This window comes from Pipra filicauda, unplaced genomic scaffold (assembly GCF_003945595.2).
Source record: "Pipra filicauda isolate LSUMZ 115617 unplaced genomic scaffold, ASM394559v2 scaffold137_size4652046_pilon, whole genome shotgun sequence".
Lineage (NCBI taxonomy): Eukaryota > Metazoa > Chordata > Aves > Passeriformes > Pipridae > Pipra > Pipra filicauda.
In genome coordinates, this window is record NW_024103851.1 from 2,795,051 (window position 1) to 2,815,412 (window position 20,362).

The following is a 20,362-nucleotide window of genomic DNA, read 5'->3' on the forward strand; positions in this document are numbered from 1 at the left end:
GACAGATTTCACTTTCCTTTTAAAACAGGATGTAAGAAAAAAAAAGGCAGGTGTAGTTGCACAAGGAGGTGTTTAATGATCTGAGATTTAAAAAAAGACGACTAAGTGGATCAGATAAACCAAAACATTTCTGCCACAGGGCCACCAAGGCAAAACATTAAAGACAGTGGAAAAAAGGAGAAAATATTTTCTTCTAGCTGTTACAAACAAAAATGGAAGGACTGTCATTTGGGCAAGGAAAGGGCAGCAGAGGTATTAGGAAGAAAATAGGTCTATTAATAAATGAAAAGGAGTAGAGAAATTAATTATTCAAAAATGGCTGAAAGACAGGCTACCTTTTAAATTGTCTTCATCAAGAAGGAAAACAGAAAAAGTCTGAACAGCTAAAGTGAACAGCTTATCACAGCAAGTGGGAGTTTTTATCACTGCAAGCGGTTAACCACTTGAACAAAATACCATCTCCTGGTATCCTCAGATCCAGACTACTATCTGTAAGATATATCTGAGCCAAACTCACACAAAGCTCCACACCATGGAGCAAGGTGGCCTACGTTAAATAGGATAATAAAGTAGTTGAATTCAAAGCCTTTTGAGGCCTTTCAAACTTAGTCTGGAGCATGGCACTACTTTGCAGGCACAGATGTACTGGAAGTGGTAGAAAGTCACCTCACCTTCACACAAGATCCAACAGGTAAGAAAAAGTCAAGGAATTAGTACCTCGGGTTTATAAAGAATACATCTGAGCAAGTTGGCTTGAGTTGAGGAGGGCAGAAGAGGCAGTAGATTTATAACAATACTAAACAAAATTTAGTGGCTAGAACTCCTGTTATAAAATCAGTTACTAGGATTTCAAAAAATTGTTGGAAGATAAAGTGTATTATATATCTGCATTCTGAACAAGCATTTCATGGTAACAACTACAGTCATAATGACCCTTAGTGGACCTTATACTATTTTCAGTTCTGATTTATACTCTGACTTCTTTAAACTGACAACTGATACTACCCGAATACCTGGTCTGAAAGACACACAAAAATAACTAACAACATTCTCAGAGTGGTGTGAAGAGGATAAATGCCTGAATGTTTGTAGAATATTCAAATCTTCTGGTCATTTGTTCTACAAGAACACATAATAAATGTGTGCACACTTAAATAAAGTGTGCAAACACATGAGATATGTGAAATATTAAAGCCTGAAAAACTTATTTCATGCAACATAGGGCTAGGAGGCATATCATGCAAACCTCATAATACACTTTCTAAATATACCAGCCAACAAGACTGCTTTTAAGGGCTTTCAGCAAATTTGTTATACTGCTGAACCATGAACCTTCAGTGAAGTAGCTGGTACATCTCAGGAAGCTTAGCACATATCTTCTTTCCATACTTCATGCAAGAGAGCTCTGACACTTTCAGGCACCTTATCAGAAGTGTGATATTCACTGGTAACAGCAGAAAAGGCATTTCAGAAAATAAATGCAAAATGGACTGCATAGCTTTCCTTAAAGACTTTTTTCAATCTAGTTAAATTAGGCTTAAAATATTTCTCTTGGTATTTTAAATAATGAAAGCTATAATAATACTGTCATCATAAAAACTATTAAGAGGCTTAATTACAGGAAACTACCTTCTTTGAGATCAGTCTTGCTAGTGAACATATTGATCTGAACCAACCCTTCATAGGACAAACTTCCAGTCTCCAACGCAGAAAACATGAAGGAAAAATCCCTCCTAGTGACATAATGTGAACTCTCTGCTATTTCCATTCTCAAGAAGCCAGCCATCTTCTTGTGCCTTAAAGGATTGTTTTACACCTGTTTCATTGTTTGACATTTTTATTCAATCCAGAAATCTTTTCTCAAGCAAAATCTCCCATGAAACCAGTTGGATTTTGTCCAACCAAATACTCTATAAAGAAGCACTTTCAGAAAGAAGAAAGCAGTTTGTCACCAGGTTTATAGAAAATAACCTGTTTCTGCACAGTTCATTTCCACATAGGGTCTGACTGGAGCCTCAGCAGTACAGCAAGCAATACGAGTCAGCTGAAATGCACTGATGTTGTTCAGCATTTCATGGAATTTGGCCTACTTCGACATTTTTCTCTCCCATTCTAATAATTTTTTCTTTAAAAAGTGATATGGTAGAAGACATAGCTCTTCTTGCATTCTTTAGATGACAGACTGCTTAGGGCATGGCAGCTCTGTGCTGGTGCAGTGCTTAATGCAATGGTTCCCAGTCACTCTAATGGTTTGACACTTTTTTCTTTCTAATTGCCACTAAATCAACCATAATTTGGAAACATAACTTTTAAGTAATGATACTGAAGATGACAATATACCAAAATATAGATATTGAAAAGGAAAAGTCTATGTAAGCCAAAAGGACTCGTGACAATAGAGAAATTATTGCTGAGATAGTAGTGCAAACAGAAAGGAATCCTAGTTCCTGCTGATGCCTCTGGAAGGTCTGGATTGATTTGTATTCTATTAGATATATTAGATACAGGAATAGCAACAATTTTGCTTTGAGAGAGACAACATTTTGTTGTTGTGGTATTGACTAAGTGAGAAGGTAACAAATCCTTGCGACATGTTAATCTGTTAATTTCAGAAAGATTGAAATAGAACTATTTTGATACCACAGATTTTTGATAAAATAATTGTCCAGTTACTTTATCAAAGCCTTTCAAATACCTGGCTGTGAGGATGCTGTTAATACGGATGTGATACAAATGTAGATTAATTGCTTGTAAACCATGAGAATAAGATATCCCAAATATATTACAAGGTATGGTCTTCATATACTTTGAATCAAGCTGTAAATTAGATACTCTAGTTTATAAAGGGGCCAACTGAGACCACATTATTTATCAGTCTCACAAATTACTAGTCTTGACACCTCTTGGTCTACTAGGCCAAAGAATCTGAGAGAATGAAAAACTGTAACTAGTTCTGGGCCACATTTTCTGCATAAGATTATTAAAGAACATTAAAAAATATCAACTCTACTTCTTTATTTCTCTTGAGCTAAGCCCATGGTTTTATCAACTGCTGGGTGGATGCCCAGTGTCCAACTCACAAAAATAAGTGATGTGTTGAAACAGCCCCACCTAATACCAGTCTAACTTGCCATGTATCATATACAGCCTCTCAAGAACCACACTGGATATCTAATTTGGGAGAGCACTGACTTGTGTGCTTAGTAGAGGGAAGCTTGAAACAAATCATATGGCCAAAACTAATCATATAATGAGATACTTGTCTAAGTGTAGGACTTTATACAGAAAGGCCTATGCCTGTCAAACTTTTGATCTAGGGTAACTCTTTTTACTCTGTACTACTTCCTCAAAGAACTTTCAAGTCAAGGTAAGCATCTTTGTCTTCCAGGAGCTAAAAAAATACAGAAACCAAGTAGCAAGCATAAAACTCCAAAATGAGAACCTTGCTCACAACTACTCTCTTTTGACAAACTGATTTTCGTCTACAGATGTGATTTGCAGACTGTTTTTACCAAAGCCAGATCAAATGGTTCATAGCTGTTTCATGGAACCATATTAAGCCTTTAAAACCTGCAGAGACATGCCAAGTAATGAGGCTGAGCATTCTTCAAGAAGTGCAGAGGAGTGCGAGAAGTGTTCTGGCGCAAGAAGTCAGAGAGTCACTGTTGAGCAACACAGACAAGCTTGTGCACATAGATCTGCCTCAGGTCCAGACCATGACTGTGGAACGTGCTCTCCAAGAAACAAAATACTACCACAAATCATATTGTGCTCTCTAAGTTAAGCACATGCCTTTGATCTTGCTTTCCCTGACCTACATATTTAACTGTGAACAGAAAACCTAATCTGGCCCCAAAACTCTACTTGAACAAGACACTTCAGCACATAACTCTCATTGAAGGAAGAGAGTGTGGCAGTAATCACAGATATTAATTCTCTGCCTCAGCATCACTTCTAGAGCAACAGGCAAAAACCCATACATAAATATATACATATATAAAACTACCACACATGAAAGGTTTTAGAAACATGCACATGAAAGGTTATAGAAACTCCAGTCCCCAACTCTTTGGGCTTAAAACTTTCTCATCAGCAGTGACTTACCTGACAATGAAAAACTTATCAGTCTCCGATTTCCTTGTCCCTGGATTGAGTCTTCATTGGTGATGCTTTTAAAAATCTGCTGGAAGACAAATAATGGTGAGAAAGAGTAGTCTCCAACAACTCTTGAACATAGAAATTGCCTACTGTCTTTTTGCAGAATTTTAGTTTTACAACTAAGAATCAATTAAGGACCAGGGATCAAAACAATGTTTATGTTTATGATGAAAAAATACTACTGTAATTTGAACATACCAGTTCATCACCCAAAAAGGAACTACTTATTAATCAGGACATAAGGATGGGGATGTAGCTATCATCTCTTAAAACAACTTCCATCTTTATAACATCCTATTACTTGTGTAGAAAATCTTGTTCCAGAAAGCTAATTGCATACATGTGAGAAAGACTTCTGAGAGATTACTAATACCCTGCACAACAACCAGCTGTGAATTATGATAACAATGAGCATTGAGGGTGATCTGGCAAAAGAAAAGAAATTAAAAATCCATAGATGACCATTTGTACTCCACAGTTTAGGTTTTAATGTCAGTCTTTGGTTCAGCAAGTTTACTGGTGAGCTGCTGTTGTGCAAATTAGGACCCAAACTGCCTTCTGGCTGTGATCAGAACTGGGAAGCAAGAATGCCTTTGAGCCAGTGTCTGGGGCATCAGCAGAAACACACCATCAGCAGTTTTCACTGCTGAGCCCCTGAACAGGGCAGAGGAGATGCCATCGGGTGTCAGGCTCCAAGTCCAGCAGGGAGGTGGTGCTACTAGTACTGCCTCCCATTGACTCTGGAGTCAAACCAAATGCTGCTCTGCCCCCAGGAAGCAGCAGCTCCTCGCCACTCTTGCCATTCAGCTGTCAGCCAAAAAAGAAAAACAGCATTTATGCAGTGAAGTTCCAATTTCTGCCAGGAAACAGTAACTGAAGTCCCACTCAGCTGTGACTCATTGCTCAGTATATTAAATATTGTGTAGTCAAGCTTAACTTAGAAAGCAAGCTGGTCTCTGCCTCCAGAGAGTGCAATGCAAGGGGGTGCTACAGCCCAGCTAGCAGGGATTAAACAACACAACTGTCAGGTTAAGACACAAATGAGGCCTAGATCAAAAACATACAGGTTGAATTTAGACATCATTATAAAATAATGGGCTCTGTTGGACTTGACTTTTTGTCATAATCATTTTGTTTCTTCCAGACTATCTAAATGAGATAACAGGTACTGAGTAGAGTGAGACTATGACTAAATTCCAGTATGAACACCCCTATTGGACCACAGCTAATTAGTTGCAATTGTTCTTTCTGTCTTCTCAGCTAAGTAGGTTTCAATATACTTATTGAAGCCACTACTGATTTCTGGATAGAGACACATTTAAATCAGAATGTGATTGCTAGAATTTATGACAAGAACTCGGTAACCTTTAGCAGTCAAAATTGTGATCCCACCAAGAAACAGACATTTCCTTATCACTGTGTATTTTTTATACTATGTCACTAGCTGACATTTATTAAACACTCTCTTTTAATGCTTACTATTATGGTCCTTCCATGATTCTGTCCAGGACAGTAACTGGGCCAACCAACCTAGACATGTGCACATTTGCAAAACATGTGCTTTTTTTTCAGTTCTTCAGTATTACTCTGGGTTTCTTTTTAGATCTGCCATGTATGTCATACATCATGGCAGTATGAATAGTTTAGCAGTCTACACTTCAAACAAATTGGGGTGGATCTGATGGGGTCCTGCAAACACTAGTCTGTTCAAAACTTAAAAATATGTTGCTATTAAATGACCCTTTGGGGGCCATACCTGCATTAGTGAGATTATATCAAGGCAGTCATAATATTGTTGCGAATTCTGATATGGGCAAAGCATCCCTAGCATGGTCAAACCTGCACTGGTGAAGCTTGGCATTATACAAGGGAAGTAATAAGACATCCAGTCTCATAAGAAAAGAAAACCAACATAAATTTATTTGCTTCTGGATGATCCATCCCTTCTGTGAAACAGCTGTACCCCACAGCATCCTGTCAAGTGCTCACTGTGCAATCACGGGGACAAAAAGCCAGCCCTGCTGCATAAATTAGTTATATACTCAGTAGCTGACCCCAGTGTAGTTGTCTGAGATGCAACACTACATCCAAAAGCCAGTCGTTTTGATAATGTCTAGCACTTAACCTTAGCAATAGGAAACACCCACACTTTTTTGAAGCTTTTCCACTTTTCTTCCTGTCCAGCAGATGAGAGAGAGAAAGCATGGCAGAAAGGCTGAAGGAGAGACACACTTATCTTTGGGTTGAGACCTGGGGTGCACCATTAAAAACAGTTGAGCCAAATGCCTCGTGTGTAGCTCTACCATGACAATCTGTGTTCCTCACCCTCCAGCAGTCTGAAGGCACTGGTCTGCCACTCTTCTCTCACACGCACTGCAACTTCTCACCCACAATACAGGTCCTCAGGCACGGCAGGGAAAATGCCAGAGAACGCTCAAGAGCAGGTAGACATCCTCTCTCGAAGAATGGAGGAATTAAACACGGATGTACTCAGGGAAGGGATAATAGGAAGGCCGTGAAACTGATTATACTTTAATTATTGGCATTTCAAGAAGTCAGAAGGAACAGCAGTGGAGGAAGGGAGAAAAATCTCCCAACATTAAATCTGCTTTTCTGAAAATAAAACGACCTAATTGCTGCAGTTCAGATTCACTGTTTTCTAATGCAATACCAGATTGTCCCCAGTAGCGAGGACAAGGCTGCACCTGATGCAGGGCAGGGCAAAAGAGGGTGAGTAGTCACCAATGCTCACCAGCCACAACACCAACTGAGTTTCATAGTATCTTGAGGCCTGAGATGGGAACATGCACAGGTCATACTGTTCCTGCTTGGCATTTATCATGAAAGAAATCCAGACTGATTTTAGTGGCTACAATATAATTACACTGGGAGTTTTGTCAGTATAAGTAAACCTTGAATTTAGTCATCAGGAGGTAAAAATCCCTCTATTTTCTCAACCGCCACTTAAAATATAGTTAGTTGACAGAAGGACAATATTCATCTTGCCACTTGACATTCTATGGACTTGAAGTCCTTCACATGAAAAGGAACAAATGTGATTTTCCCTCAATAACTTTTCTGCTCTTTTATGCCCTTGAAGTGAGAGCTCAGTCTGAATTAGTTTAATATTTTTAGTTGTGCAGCCCAGACTAATTATTTTACAAGTCCTGCTGATACAAAACAGAATGAATATGATTTTATTACATGCTCTTTTATATCTAGACATGAAGGGATGGGACATGAGCTGCAACTTCAAGCCTAGCTGAATCTCTCTCAGAAAACCAAAGGCTTCCTGAACTGGATTCAAACCTCCTTTTGCTTTCCTTGAATATAACTGGAGCCAGCATCATTGCCACTGATGGGAGCGTATATATTCAGACAGTTAGAGGGCTATCAGTACTTCTTCAAAATATCCTGCAATAAACATATACTGTAAAATCATCATCTTTTCTGCTACAAAGTTTCCTAGCCTCTGAAGAATTGCAAAAGATGACTGCCACGGCCTGTGATGGCTATCTGTGAAACATGGGAAGGTATCTGAGGCCAGATCCAAGCCTCCTGGGACTTGCTAAGCTCAGGAAAAGGTCCAGGTTTGGTAGTGTTTTTCATTTTTACAGCACAGAGAAGAAAGAAGATAGAAGGAGATGAGTGAAAGCTAAAAATAATAGTATTGCCCTAGTATCACTTTTCCTTGTGAGTAGTTCCTGCAAATGCTAGAAGGAAGTTACGTGACCCTGAATGAGAAAGGAGGCAGACTTCACATTAGCAAACGGAGCCCTCGAGACTCGCTTCCTCTTTAGCCATGGTATGTGTTATGGAAAAAGAATTTAAAAAATCTTGAGAAATCCCAGAGCATTATAATCCATCAGCTCTTGCTGTGACAAAATTCCAAGCGCATCACTAAAAATTTGTGAGGCCTCTGAGCAGAGGCCCAGAAACAGAGACTCTCACAACTAATTAAAAGTATCTCCTAAAATACCTTTCTCTTCACTAGTCTACCTAAATATATGGAAGAGTAACAAAGATGACTCTCTTGGTCATGAAAATAAAGTGGCTTACAGGGCACACTTAGGATGCCCCTATTCAGCCTCCCTGTTGCTCTAGGTTAGGTGAGGCAAATACAGGTATAGTGTGAATCAGGTCTGGAAGAAATTGTGTTTACCTGGTGCTGCACTAGAAGATCTGCTTTTGGACACCACAGTGAGCAGTAATAGTGTAGCATGCTGGCAAAACATGCTTTGCAGCACTGAGTTCTCTTTAGCATATTTGTCTACTGTGCAACCCAACTTCAATATTTTTAATGTCCTGCTGATACGAAACAGGATAAATATGATTTTATTGCATACATCTACCACAGCTGGACATGCATAGCTGGCAAATACAAGCACTTACTCCTTTTCCCACACACAGCACAGGAAAACACTGTTATGTCTTAGTTTTAAGTGTTCTGTAACTCTTTTTCCTCTCCAGAAGGACATTTTTGTCCCCTGTGCCCACACAAAGAGATTCAACAAAGCTAACCAAATTTTCCCATAAGCAAAAGAAACATCTAGAGTAAGTAACCCTCCCTTTCCCTGACGGCCAAAGTACTTCTGTATCAGTAGCTTCTGCTGCAAAAGAATGGCAATATTTAATGACCATAATTTATATCAGTTATCTCCCATGAGCCAGTATTTCTTACATTTAAACAGGAAATTGCAGTGACACAAAAACCAGTGCTGCACTACCTGTTTGCTTTTGTTGACTTACCTGGTGAACATCATGGACATGACCTAATGCTCAATCCAATCACGTTTTGATTTTACAAGGTGCTAATTAAAACCTAGAATATTTTCCACTGAGAGCACAGATTGCAATCCAGTAATATCTATTGCAGATTAAATAATCAGGTACTGTAAACTGACAAAGCTCTAGCCTGGACAACACTATCTATTCACAAGAGTTTTTCTTTAAAGAAGCAGATCTAAAAACAAAGTATTCAGAAGGGCTCACACTTCCCAGCAGTACTATCCATATCTGTATTGAAGATGGAAGTCTACAATGAAAGAAAACTAGGAACCACAAACGTAAAGCAGCAAAATATTTTCTGTTTGTACACACCGGCTCTGAGGATGAAAAGCGGTAGATTAGAGCACTGCAAAATGGGAATGCTGCAACCTGTGCTTAATTCAAATAACAAGTGAAAAATAGCCTCAGCTCAGCCCCAAATTGTGCATCAGCAATCAGAAAACGTGTTGCTAGATGTGTCAGAGCTAAAGATGGGGTGTTGCAGTGCTGGGGGAAAAGGCTGTCCATCACTGCCTGCACTATGTGTGCTTCAAGCTCCAGTTCTCTGTTTTCTGCTTTTCAAGGCCACCAAACTTGCCAGCAGATTTAATGCAAAATAAATAAGTTTAATAGCCTGAATTCAATGGTCAGCAGCAAAAGAAGAAGCTGATGCCCTGTCTCCTATGTCCTTCCATCTGCTTTTATCCCCTAATTCATCTGACATGTAAGATGGGTCCAAAACTGCCCAGCACAATAATGCAGGGGCAGAGTACCAGCTTCCACTCTGCACAGCTTTGCTGATGTTAGTTTAAACCAGCTTGGAGCTACTGTTTTAACAGACCTGTGCGTACGTGGCACAGGAGTCCAGAACAATTAGTCAAAAAATTATTCTCCCCTAACCTATTTCTATTGGCTTTTGCTGTTGCCCTCTTGATTCTCTGAATGCTTAACATTTGGACAACTCTCTAAAACATGTGGAAAAAGGCTTACACTTTCCACAGCTCAGCAGTGAAGTTTCTTATTACAGGAAGAGAGTATCAGACATTATCACGAGTTCACACTTCATATTCTACCATCTTCTTTAGAGAGGGAATTCCTCAGTAGATCTGCAAATGGGTGAGTATTCCCATTTCATCCCAAGTGCTGAATTTAAAAAGAAATAGTTTTGTAAAAAAAAAAATTGACTAAGCAAACACAGACTGAGTGCTTCCTTTCACTCCGTTACTTGACTTCTTCAGTGAAGAAAGGGCTTTGGGATGTAAGGGGCGAATTCTGAAAGGAGCAAATGCAGATCTGAGCTCCATGCCTGCCTCTGACAGAATTATGGCTATAATCCCAGGCACCACTTTGAAAATCTACCCCTAATTAGTGGCAGTGCTTCAGCTGCAACCCCCACTCTGTTAATAGAATTATCCAGCTCTTGAATGCAACATATTCCACTTATCCTGTTAGCTTGTTAAGCCTCTGTGCTGGCACCGTAGTATTTTTTTATCAGGTGCCTCCAAACAGCAGGCAGCTTCTCCAGCAGCAGCCTAGCTCCTGTTGGGCTCTCTGCAGCCAGCTCACATCCCTGAAGGACTGTGACCACACACACACAGAGGCTTCCCCATGTGCCACGGTCAGCGGCATTCTAGCCTTGTAATACACCACCTCCTCAATGCCATTCCTCAATTAAGTGGAGAATTTGCCTTTTGTGGGCATATAGTAATTGCCCTCTGTCCACAGAAAGCACCTTTTGCTTCATCTTGCAGCAGTGTTTATTGATTACCTCATTTATTCACAGGAGACAGAAGTTTTTCATTCCAAAAAGTCCTGTCCTAGAAACCCTTAAAAAAGGTAGCAAGGAAGTGAGTAAACAACTGTTTTTTCCCATTGAAAAAGTTACAAATTCTTTCAGCAGATTCTAGATAACAAACCCTGGCAGACAAACTACATTACTGGAAAGAAACCTGCTGCTTAGTATCATCAGTAAAGTCCTCTAGAAGGCAACTATCAACAGGCTTATGACAAGAGGACATCCAATGACAGTTCATACCCAGTGTATGTCTCCATGTTGGCATGAAGCTATTTCATATTCCCCAGACGACCCTATGAGTGTAGAATGCTATTTCAGCATAACCAGACTCTAGAATCAGAATGTTAAGAGCTAACACTTCCAATTAAAACAAAATCAAGGACTGAGGCAACAAATCAGTATCTCTGGCAGAGTTCAATCTCTTTTTCTTCCGAAATTTTATTAGATTCAGCTTTTTAATGGTTTTAACAGCTCTGCCTAATAAACTTCAGTTACCCTTTGACAGCAGAAGAAAAGCTTGATTAGAGATTCTAATCTTCCTTCACTCTTTGCAACTTCATTTAAATAAAGTCTTAGATTTTCAGATACTTTAACACAATAGCACATGCTTGTGCTTTGGGTTGTGGTTTCTGGGTTGATGGCTGAACTACATCTAAGCAGCAGACATTTTCTTTATACATAGCAACTTCTGAGAGGATTGCTTTCTGCAGCATATCTCACCAACTGCTCACACGCTGGCTCTGAGGCTGTATGCTATTTCATGCCAGTGACCCTTTGAGCCCTAACAAGTCTCTCAGCAAGGTTAAAGTGGACCAAAGGATGACAGTAGTTTACAGCCCCAATATTCAAAACAAACTCTGGTTGAGTTAGCAGGGAAGAAGGCTCCTTGCAGTTGCTAAACAGCTTTGTACTTTCCAGTGTTACCATCATCCAGAAAAAAAACCCGAAGAAAATCTGGGTTTATGATCAGATTTACATCAGGCAGCTGCCTAATGCTGAACAGGATTGACCCTGTAAACCTGACAGGTCCATACACAGAGTATTAATGTGCTTAACCGCTCTGACAGCAAGAACTGCTTGTAAATATTATCCTCTCTGGAACAGCTAAACAATATCCTGCAAGCCACTGAAATAACTGGGAGGTTTGTCATGGAGAGATGAAAAGGCCCATTGGGCTTTGTCTGGATCCTGTAATTCTGCATTAAATTTGCCCCTTAGACCCCAAATTCAAACTTGTCATGAAAATCCTTTCTTTGTATGGAGAACTAAAAAAAAATTGCTGCTAACACCTTTTCTCTCTGCCTACGAAATGATGAGAGGCACCAACACATACGATATATACAGAATAAACACTCTGACACATCCACAATGTCTTTGGAAGGCAGGAAACTTGTGTTAGGCAGCAGTTTATACTTCCAGGCTGTCTTCATTACAGCTTCAGAAACTCCTCACTCCTCTAACACGGTTTGGATGGGACAAGTGCACAGATGAGTAATGCTGACACGTGTGAGAAACAACTGTATCTTTCAGCTAAGCTGTATTTGAAGAACAGCTCAAAGCATTAGTCATGCTGCCCAAGTGTCTGTACAAGGGAATCAAGTCAATGACCCTTCACACCATAAAAGAAGCAGCTAGGCAGTGAACAATGCCCATTCTTCTAAATGAATGCCTCAAATAACAGTTCAACCATGAATACCATTATTTCCAGAAGTGAGCTACAGACACTTTACTTTCAACCTTGGGTCCTACATTGAGCAGAAATGAGGCGACTGCAGAGATTTATAATCTGATTTTAAAAGAAGAGAAATACCTCTGCTACTTCAAATGTCCGTCAATCTTGCTGCATCACTAATAAAACATTTCACTACACAGAGGATTTTTGTAGCTATGATGCCATAGAAAGGCTAAAGCTGAGAAGAAAAGAAAATCTTCTCCTTTTATAGTATCTACAGTCACTCAGTTAATACAGCTTCATTCGCACTCAGTGTCTCTCCTCTGTATCTTTTGGCAGATCTATGAGACCCAGCAGAAACTGCTTATCTCACCTTAGTAAACCCATGGGTTTGGGGTTTTTTTGTTTGTTTTTGCTTTTGTTGTCTGTTTTTGTGGTTGCTTTATTTTAAATCTTTCTTTTTTAAAAATCCCCAACTGGCTTTTGCTGCCTACAGCATTCAATGTTTTGTTTTTCTTAGGTTGCTGTTTTTCAGAACAGTAGGCTTTAAAAAGTCAACAGCCTCTCTCCAGTGAAGTGGGCTTGTGGGAACACTGACTGGAATCAAACTGCCACAGAATAATCAATGTTGGAAGAGATTTCCTGAAGTCATCTGACCCTTCTGTCAAAACAGGACCAACTTAGAGCAGGCTACTTAGGCCCCTGTCCAGTTCAGCTCTGAATATCTCAAAGGATGGAGATCCCACGAGCTCTCTGGGCAACCTGTTCTAAGGGTTGTCTACTGTCTTGAGAAAAAAAATATTCCTGAGGTCTAATCAGAATGTCTCTTGTTGCAACTTGTATCTATGTCCTGCTGTCATTTCATCATGTGCTGTGAGTAGAGTGTGCCTCCTACTTCCCATTAGGTAAAGTCATCAGTAACATCCCAAATATTACTTTCCTTAAGACTGAATGAATAAATAAATCCAGCTGCATCTCTGCCAATCCTCATATGCAAAGTCCAATCTGAAGGATAAAGAAAGCAGAGGCCAGACTCATCCTGAAAATGAGTCTCTGTGAGACTCATCCTGAAAATGAGTGGTAGTGTGTTACAGCAAACTTGAGGTATGGCAAAGACTTCTGGGGAGAAGCAATATTTACAAAATCTGATCTCCAAGATTAATTGTCTGATCTCCAAGATTAACAAATTAATTCATTACAGCAATTTAGTCATCACCAAAATCATTGTGAAGGATTTAGCCCGGTTCATACTGGATGCAAGACTTCTGAACATAAAGTCATTAAATACAACAGGAGGGGAAAGGGATGTCAACTAAATGCAGAAGTGCTGTCACTTCAGAAAATCATTAACTTCACAGTGTATAATGATATAATGCTTGTAGCTCTTAATAAATAAATCACATCTTATCATCATCAGAGGCGTTTTCACATGTGTCAGGTTTGATGGAAACCAGTGTACAATTCAACTCAAACACTTCAGCCAACACTGGGAAACTGTTCTGTGGCACTGAGCAAGGCAATGCAGAAGTTCATACGCCATGCTAGACACCACCCAGACTGTCCTCATCTGTACTCATAAGGAAGAGAAGTGACTCCCATTCCCACACAAACTCCATATCCCCTGCTCTCTAGATCCCTCCCCCTTGCCAAACACACTTTCATGAAAGCAAATGTCTTCTGAAGAAAATGTCACCCCTCATCTCCACCAGGAACATTCCTGCCCTCTGCCAGGCAAACAGGTCATCCCTTCCTTCCTTCCTGCCCTGCACAGGCAGCCCTCAGGTTTGCTTGTCTGCAACTGTGTGAGTAATGATGGGCAAGGAAAGGAGAGGAGAGCTGGGCTGTCGCTGCTGCCCTTCCAGCAGCAGCTCTCACTCTGCTCTTCCCGATCCTGCAGTAGCAGGAACATATTGGTCAGCATGCAAAACTTTGGGTTACATGGAAGCAGGTCTGATCCAAAGCACCTCCCTGACCCATGCCACCTTAAACAGTTGGAAAGAGAAGAACATGAGACACAATTTTTCCAGCCTTTTCCACAGGCTGTGCTGCCAGTCTATGGTGAGACACAATGGATGACTTCTGAATCTGGAAGTTAATTTTGAATCCTCTAAAAGTGGTAAGAGATTGGCCACTGACTTTATGGCATTAATATTTTATCCTTTATTCTTCTGCTACAGTAGCATTATATATCCCTGAGCTGCAGGACACTGAAGTAGCCTGTGCTGACCCCCTGTCAATGATGTATCACTCACAGCAAAAAGTTAGGATGTCATGAGAATAAACTTGGCAATTTCCACCTCCATTCCTCACCCTCAAAAGCACAACTGAAAAATAAACATGCAAACTCTGAGCATCCTCTCAGGGTGGCAGCTCCAAAAAGCATGAAGACTCACAGTATTCTACTGCACAGTGTACAGAGGTAGCTGCAAAAACAGCAGTCCTGCAAGCTAAGCCTGACATTGCCACAGCTCACCCCTACAGCAAAGGAGATGTCTCTCATGCCTGGGTGTGTCTGGCAACTCTGAGCACTTTGAGGTTCACACAGTGACCACTGCCAGCCAGCTGTCTGAGAGGCAGCCAAGTGGTCCTAAAGGCTGTTTGGGGCCAGAGCACAGCACGCTTTCAGGCAGCCTGGACCTCTCCTAATCAAGAAGATGTTCAAAACCTTGAGAGGAAGCAGTCAAATACAACATCAAAGAAATTTACTAGAAAAGGAAAAAGTGGAAAAAGAAAAGGTAAAAAGGTAGAGCTCTATAGAACAATAGTGGAAAACAAGGAAAAAGCAGTCAAGGATTCTATAAGGAAAGCAAGCAATTAAATAATAAAATTCCAGATCTTTGCATCCTAAAAAGCTTGTTTCCAAAGTCCTACCACATAGCCATAAGGGCAAAAGCTACCTCGGTGTAAATAAAAATCAAACTGGTTGAGTTAAAAAGGGAAGTGTGTAAGAACAATATAGTTGCTTTCCATCAGACTTTACAGATGTTTGAATTTAAGCCTCATTTTAAAGTGGAGATATTGAGTGGGGATATTGAGCATGCTTTCAGTATGGATGGAAACAAGCTTGTCTGAGAACTCAGCTAGCTAACCAGGGGAAAAAAAGCCCAGATATTTAAGGGAAGTGAAAAATACTTCTCAGGAGACTCAAGGATTAAAAATTAAAAAAAGGTTCACAATTCTATTAAAGAAATATTCTTATGCACATCTGTTGATATCTAACATACTGACCTACATCCATTTCCCCACCTGTATGAAAGCCTGAGAACAAAAGAGGTCCAAGTAATAATTATAGGAAAAAAATATTTAGAAAAGTGTGTAGTATTATATAACTTTATTCCATCAGCAAAACTATGTTAAGGGAACATGATTATCCCGTCAAGCTCCAAGAAACCAGAAAATGCAAACCTAAAAGATAACTGTGAAGCATAAAGTCTGCTTCTTGACAAATATAAATTGCAATGCTTCTTTCTTTTTTATCTGTCTCCAGTCATAACCTTTTCCCAATATAACATTATTAATGTATTTGTGGATCACCTGGATTTTGTGTGAAGTTAAGTACAGGCAATTCAATATATACTCAACAAACAGACAAAACAAAGGATGACATGATCATCATAGGGTTTGCATGCGTGACATGTACATACACACAACAAGAACATTCATGCACACTGCACTCAAATGGCAGATTCCTGCAGGCACCAATGTGTGTTGGGATGTTGAAAAACCTTCTGGCTTTCAGTCACCACCTGCTCTTCTCTATCACCTACATATGGTATTTCTACTGAAACAACCCACGAGTTATGCCACAAACATTCAAAATTACCTACAAATCCCCCAGTTGTAAATGTGTGCAAGTTCACCTCCCAGTGATTTCCTCAGTCAAGTCTGCTGATTTTATACAGGTTATCTGAGGGTATGAGTTATTTCAGAGAGGGAGAGATTTTAAGTACTGGTTACTTTTATAAAGGGTCATGCATTGTAAAACTACAATAATGTTCTCTCTTCAAATCTTTATCCCACCCCCCTTCTTCCCAGGAGTAAGGAAAGCAGAGCAGAAAACAAAAGGAAGATATTTCAAGAAAAGTAAGTTATTTTTCTTCATTACTCGGCCTGCTGGAAAATCCTTGGTTACTGAAAATCCAATAAGGAATAAAGCTGCAGTAGATATGAAACTTCACTGCAGGACTACACATAGGCAGGTTCAGTGCAGGCTGCAGATCTAGCTTTGACAAGTTTTATGAGCTCTTTCTTTCCCTCTGCATGTCTGACTGTTTGTCTGGCTGCTGTTCTGAGGTAAAGAAATCCTCCAGGCATGCTGGTGAATGGCAGTTGCTGAAATTTGCTGAAAATTGCTGAATGAGAGACTGGGCACACAATTGCTCATCTCAAGTTCCTCCCTCAGCTTGTATTCACATATAAGTGATACAGATGCATGGACACAAGAAGAAGACTGGTACCCAGCTCCCAGCTTTCCTCCCACTGTGTCAACTTTCCAGCCAGCCACAGGAAACACAGCATCCTTTAGCTTAGGAATATGTGATTCCACATCTCTTTCATTTGTGGCTGGTTCAGAGACTTTATAATTTGTACACCTACCCAAGAATTTATCAGTATTTTCAACTATGCATCAAAGCTTTGTAAAATGATACCTTGCTTTTGCACAGCAAACACACCACTTATATGTTCATCTTATTTCTCATCTGTGTGTCCTAAGCATTTCCCTCACATCTGAAAACCTGCAGGTTACAGCTCTCACTGCAACACAGAACATAGGCAGCTTGGTCAGTGCATCAGGAGTTCCTAGACAGAGATGCCAGATAAATCTCCATGCTCTTATCTGAAAGAAAACAAAACAAACAAACCAACAAAAACCACAACCAAAACAACCACCAAATCCAATTTTACTCAATTTTGCATTATACTCTAAAGCCGCTGTCCAAAATGACGTCTTACAGCAAATTAAGCCATTTAAAATGGCCAAGCAAAGAAACAATGTAAATAACTTGTATCTAGCCTATATTTGTGCAATAGTTCACCCAGGCTTTGAGAGAAAGACTACTAGACAGGGATATCTCTGTTACTTCAGTGGATCTGGCTTTCAGATTACCATAATCCACACCAATAGATTAAAAACCCATAGCCACACCTTTGTTAACATCTCTCCCTGCAGAGTAACTCTCCTCTTGCCTTTTCACTCAGTAGTGTGTCTGAGACCCAGCAGCAGACACTGTTAAATAAAAGACCATCTTCAAGAAACAACTTGAGCCTCTGGCATCCTAACATTGTTTTAAAACATCAGATATTTTAAAAACACACCCATGAGCCACTAATTCTGCTGTATTTACCACATTTCCCTGATGTCCTATTTTTGTGTCATCACAGAGGTATCACAGGAATTTTACAAAACAAGTTCCTTTGCTGCCCCAGCTCCACCTACTTATTTTGCCTTGTTCTTTGTAAACTCTTGAAGGGCCATTTGGGATTTTATTCATTGCTTCGAATAAGCAGTGAGTTCATGTTTTTCCCTGTACACCTTTTAAAATTTATTCAACATCTTAAGAAGGCTTATCCACACTAACAGTTGTCTCTCAGCTAATATTTGCATTCTTTCTTCAACGTGAGTAATTTCTTCTTTGTTCTAAACTAATCAGCATGGCTTAGTATGCCGATTTTTCTGAATGGATATGTCAGTCAGAAACCTGGCCACTGCACTTTTCAGCATGGCTAATACTTGCTATTAAGTCCTCTGCTTTGTCTCATCAGCTAATAGGAATTAATAGCAGATTACGGTCTATGACAACAACTTTCATTTGAGAATTTCTAACCCTTTCAGAAAACATTAGTTCTTAGCACATACCTGAGAGGTAATATGTTTGCACCCACATTTGAGATGACACATAAAGATGACCAACAGTAGTGCTATATAACAAAACTGAACAAGATATAAAAATAAAGACTCAACTATCTTGAAATTGCAGGTACTAAAGATGGATCATCATTAAGAAATTAGAATCTGAACAATAAGAATTCACACATTAACTAGTCTTGAAAAAGTCTCGGTATTATTTTAATGACCACCAGAACACAGGCTTCTTTTCTTGATGAAAGCACAATGTCATCCCAGAAACATGACTTTAAATTACTTCCTGGGTCATGGGGGCCAATACATACAGCAATTGGTACATCTCATCCCAAGTGATTTAGATTTCTTACCTAATTAACATAATTCCTACTTCAAAAGTCTTCTACCTCAGAAGGTAGAAGTAAAGCCTTTGATACTGTCTCCCATGGCATTATCCTCGAGAAGCTGGAAGCCTGTGGCTTGGACAAGTACACTTGTTGCTGGATTAAAGACTGGCTGGATGCCTGGGCCTAGAGAGTGGTGGTGAATGGTGCCACATCCAGTTGGTTTCCGGTCACTGGTGGGGTTTCCCAAGGCTCAGTATTGGGGCACATCCTGTTTAATATCTTTACTGATTATTCGGACAAGGGGACCAAGTGCACCCTCAGTCAGGTTTCAGATGGGTGAGAATATTGATCTGCTGGAGGGTAGGAAGGCTCTGCACAGGGATCTGGACAGGCTGGATTGATGGTCTGAGGGCAGTGCTCTGAGGTTTAACACGGCCAAGGTCTGGGTCGTACACTTTGTCCACAACACCCCCATGCAGTGCTACAGGCTGGGGGAAGAGTGGCTGCCTGGTGGAAAAGGACCTGGGGGTGCTGGTCCACAGCCGATTGAACATGAGCCAGCAGTGTGCCCAGGGGTCCAAGAAGGCCAATAGCATCCTGGTCTGTATCAGAAATAGAGTAGCCAGTAGGACTAGGGAAGGAATCTGTCACCCTGTACTCAGCAGTGGTGAGGCTGCATCCTGAGTACTGTGTGCAGCTCTGGGCCCCTCACTTCGAGAAAGACACTGAGGTGCTGAAGCATGTCCAGAGAAGGGCAGTGAAGCTGGCAAAGGATCTAAAGGGTAAGTCCTATGAGGAGCAGCTGAGGGAGCTGGGGTTGTTTAGCCTGGAGGAAGCTCAGGGGTGATCTTATGGCTCTTTACAACTACCTGAAAGGAGGGTGGAGCAAGGTAGGGCATAGCCTCAAGCTGTGGCAGGGAAGGTTCAAGTTGGACATCAAAAAGAACTTCTCCAAGGAAAGAGATGTCAAGCTATTAGAATGGCTGCCCAGGGAGGTGATGGAGTCAGGCATCCCCAAAGGTGTTCAAGAAATGACTGGACTTGGCACTTAGTGCCATGGTCTAGTTGAAGGTGGTGATTGGTCAAAGGTTGGACTCGATGATCTTGGAGGTCTTTTCCAACCTAAGCGAGTCTATGATTCTGTTCTGTGATTCTATATCTCAGTTGCAGTTCTACACAAAACCATGAGTTTGTTGTCCACACTCAAAATTTCCTCTCCCTATATTGTTATATAAACACCCAAAGAACTTCAACTCATGAGTACCAGAGGTTATCAGAGATCCTAAAATGTTTGATTATACCTTCAACAAGAATTTTATATTAAAAATTGTGCAAGAAAAGATGCAGATCAGAATCACGTGTCACCTGATACACATGCTTTTAAAACACCTTAGAAGATATTCAGTAAAAAGAAACATGGTGAAGCTATAAGCAATGCTAACTGATACACAGATGGGAGATCAAGAGTTTCTTATCTCCATCTTTGCTAATCCTGGAACATGGGAGAAGATAACAAAATTGAACAAAGGTAAATGCAAAATGGAGGAAAGCAAAAAAAATTTTTTCTTGCAAGGCCTAATTAAAGAGGAAAATTTGACCCTGTGGGGATAGAGAAAGCATACAACTGACAAGCTCAAAATTATTTGCCTTGATGACTTGCAGTCGTCAAGCATCCCACTTAAAACATGGTCACAAGTTTTTCCAACAGCTGCCCCTTTACACACATCCAGTGCACAGTGAGAAAGGACAGCTAGTGAAAACATTAGGGCCTGTCACGATAT

The 20,362-nt window shown here is 40.3% G+C and overlaps 1 protein-coding gene across 5 annotated transcripts in view; it reads right to left on the reverse strand.

Annotated features, from left to right (window-relative positions):
• Positions 1-20,362, reverse strand: part of HECW1 (HECT, C2 and WW domain containing E3 ubiquitin protein ligase 1) — a 259,900-nt gene that overhangs the window by 97,783 nt on the left and 141,755 nt on the right. For 3 of the 5 annotated variants that reach the window (XM_039378405.1, XM_039378402.1, XM_039378404.1), the window contains one exon: positions 4,105-4,183. In XM_039378405.1, the coding sequence (XP_039234339.1) occupies positions 4,105-4,183 (79 nt within the window). The remainder of the gene's footprint in view (positions 1-4,104; positions 4,184-20,362) is intronic. The other 2 variants (XM_039378406.1, XM_039378403.1) reach the window with 1 other exon arrangement.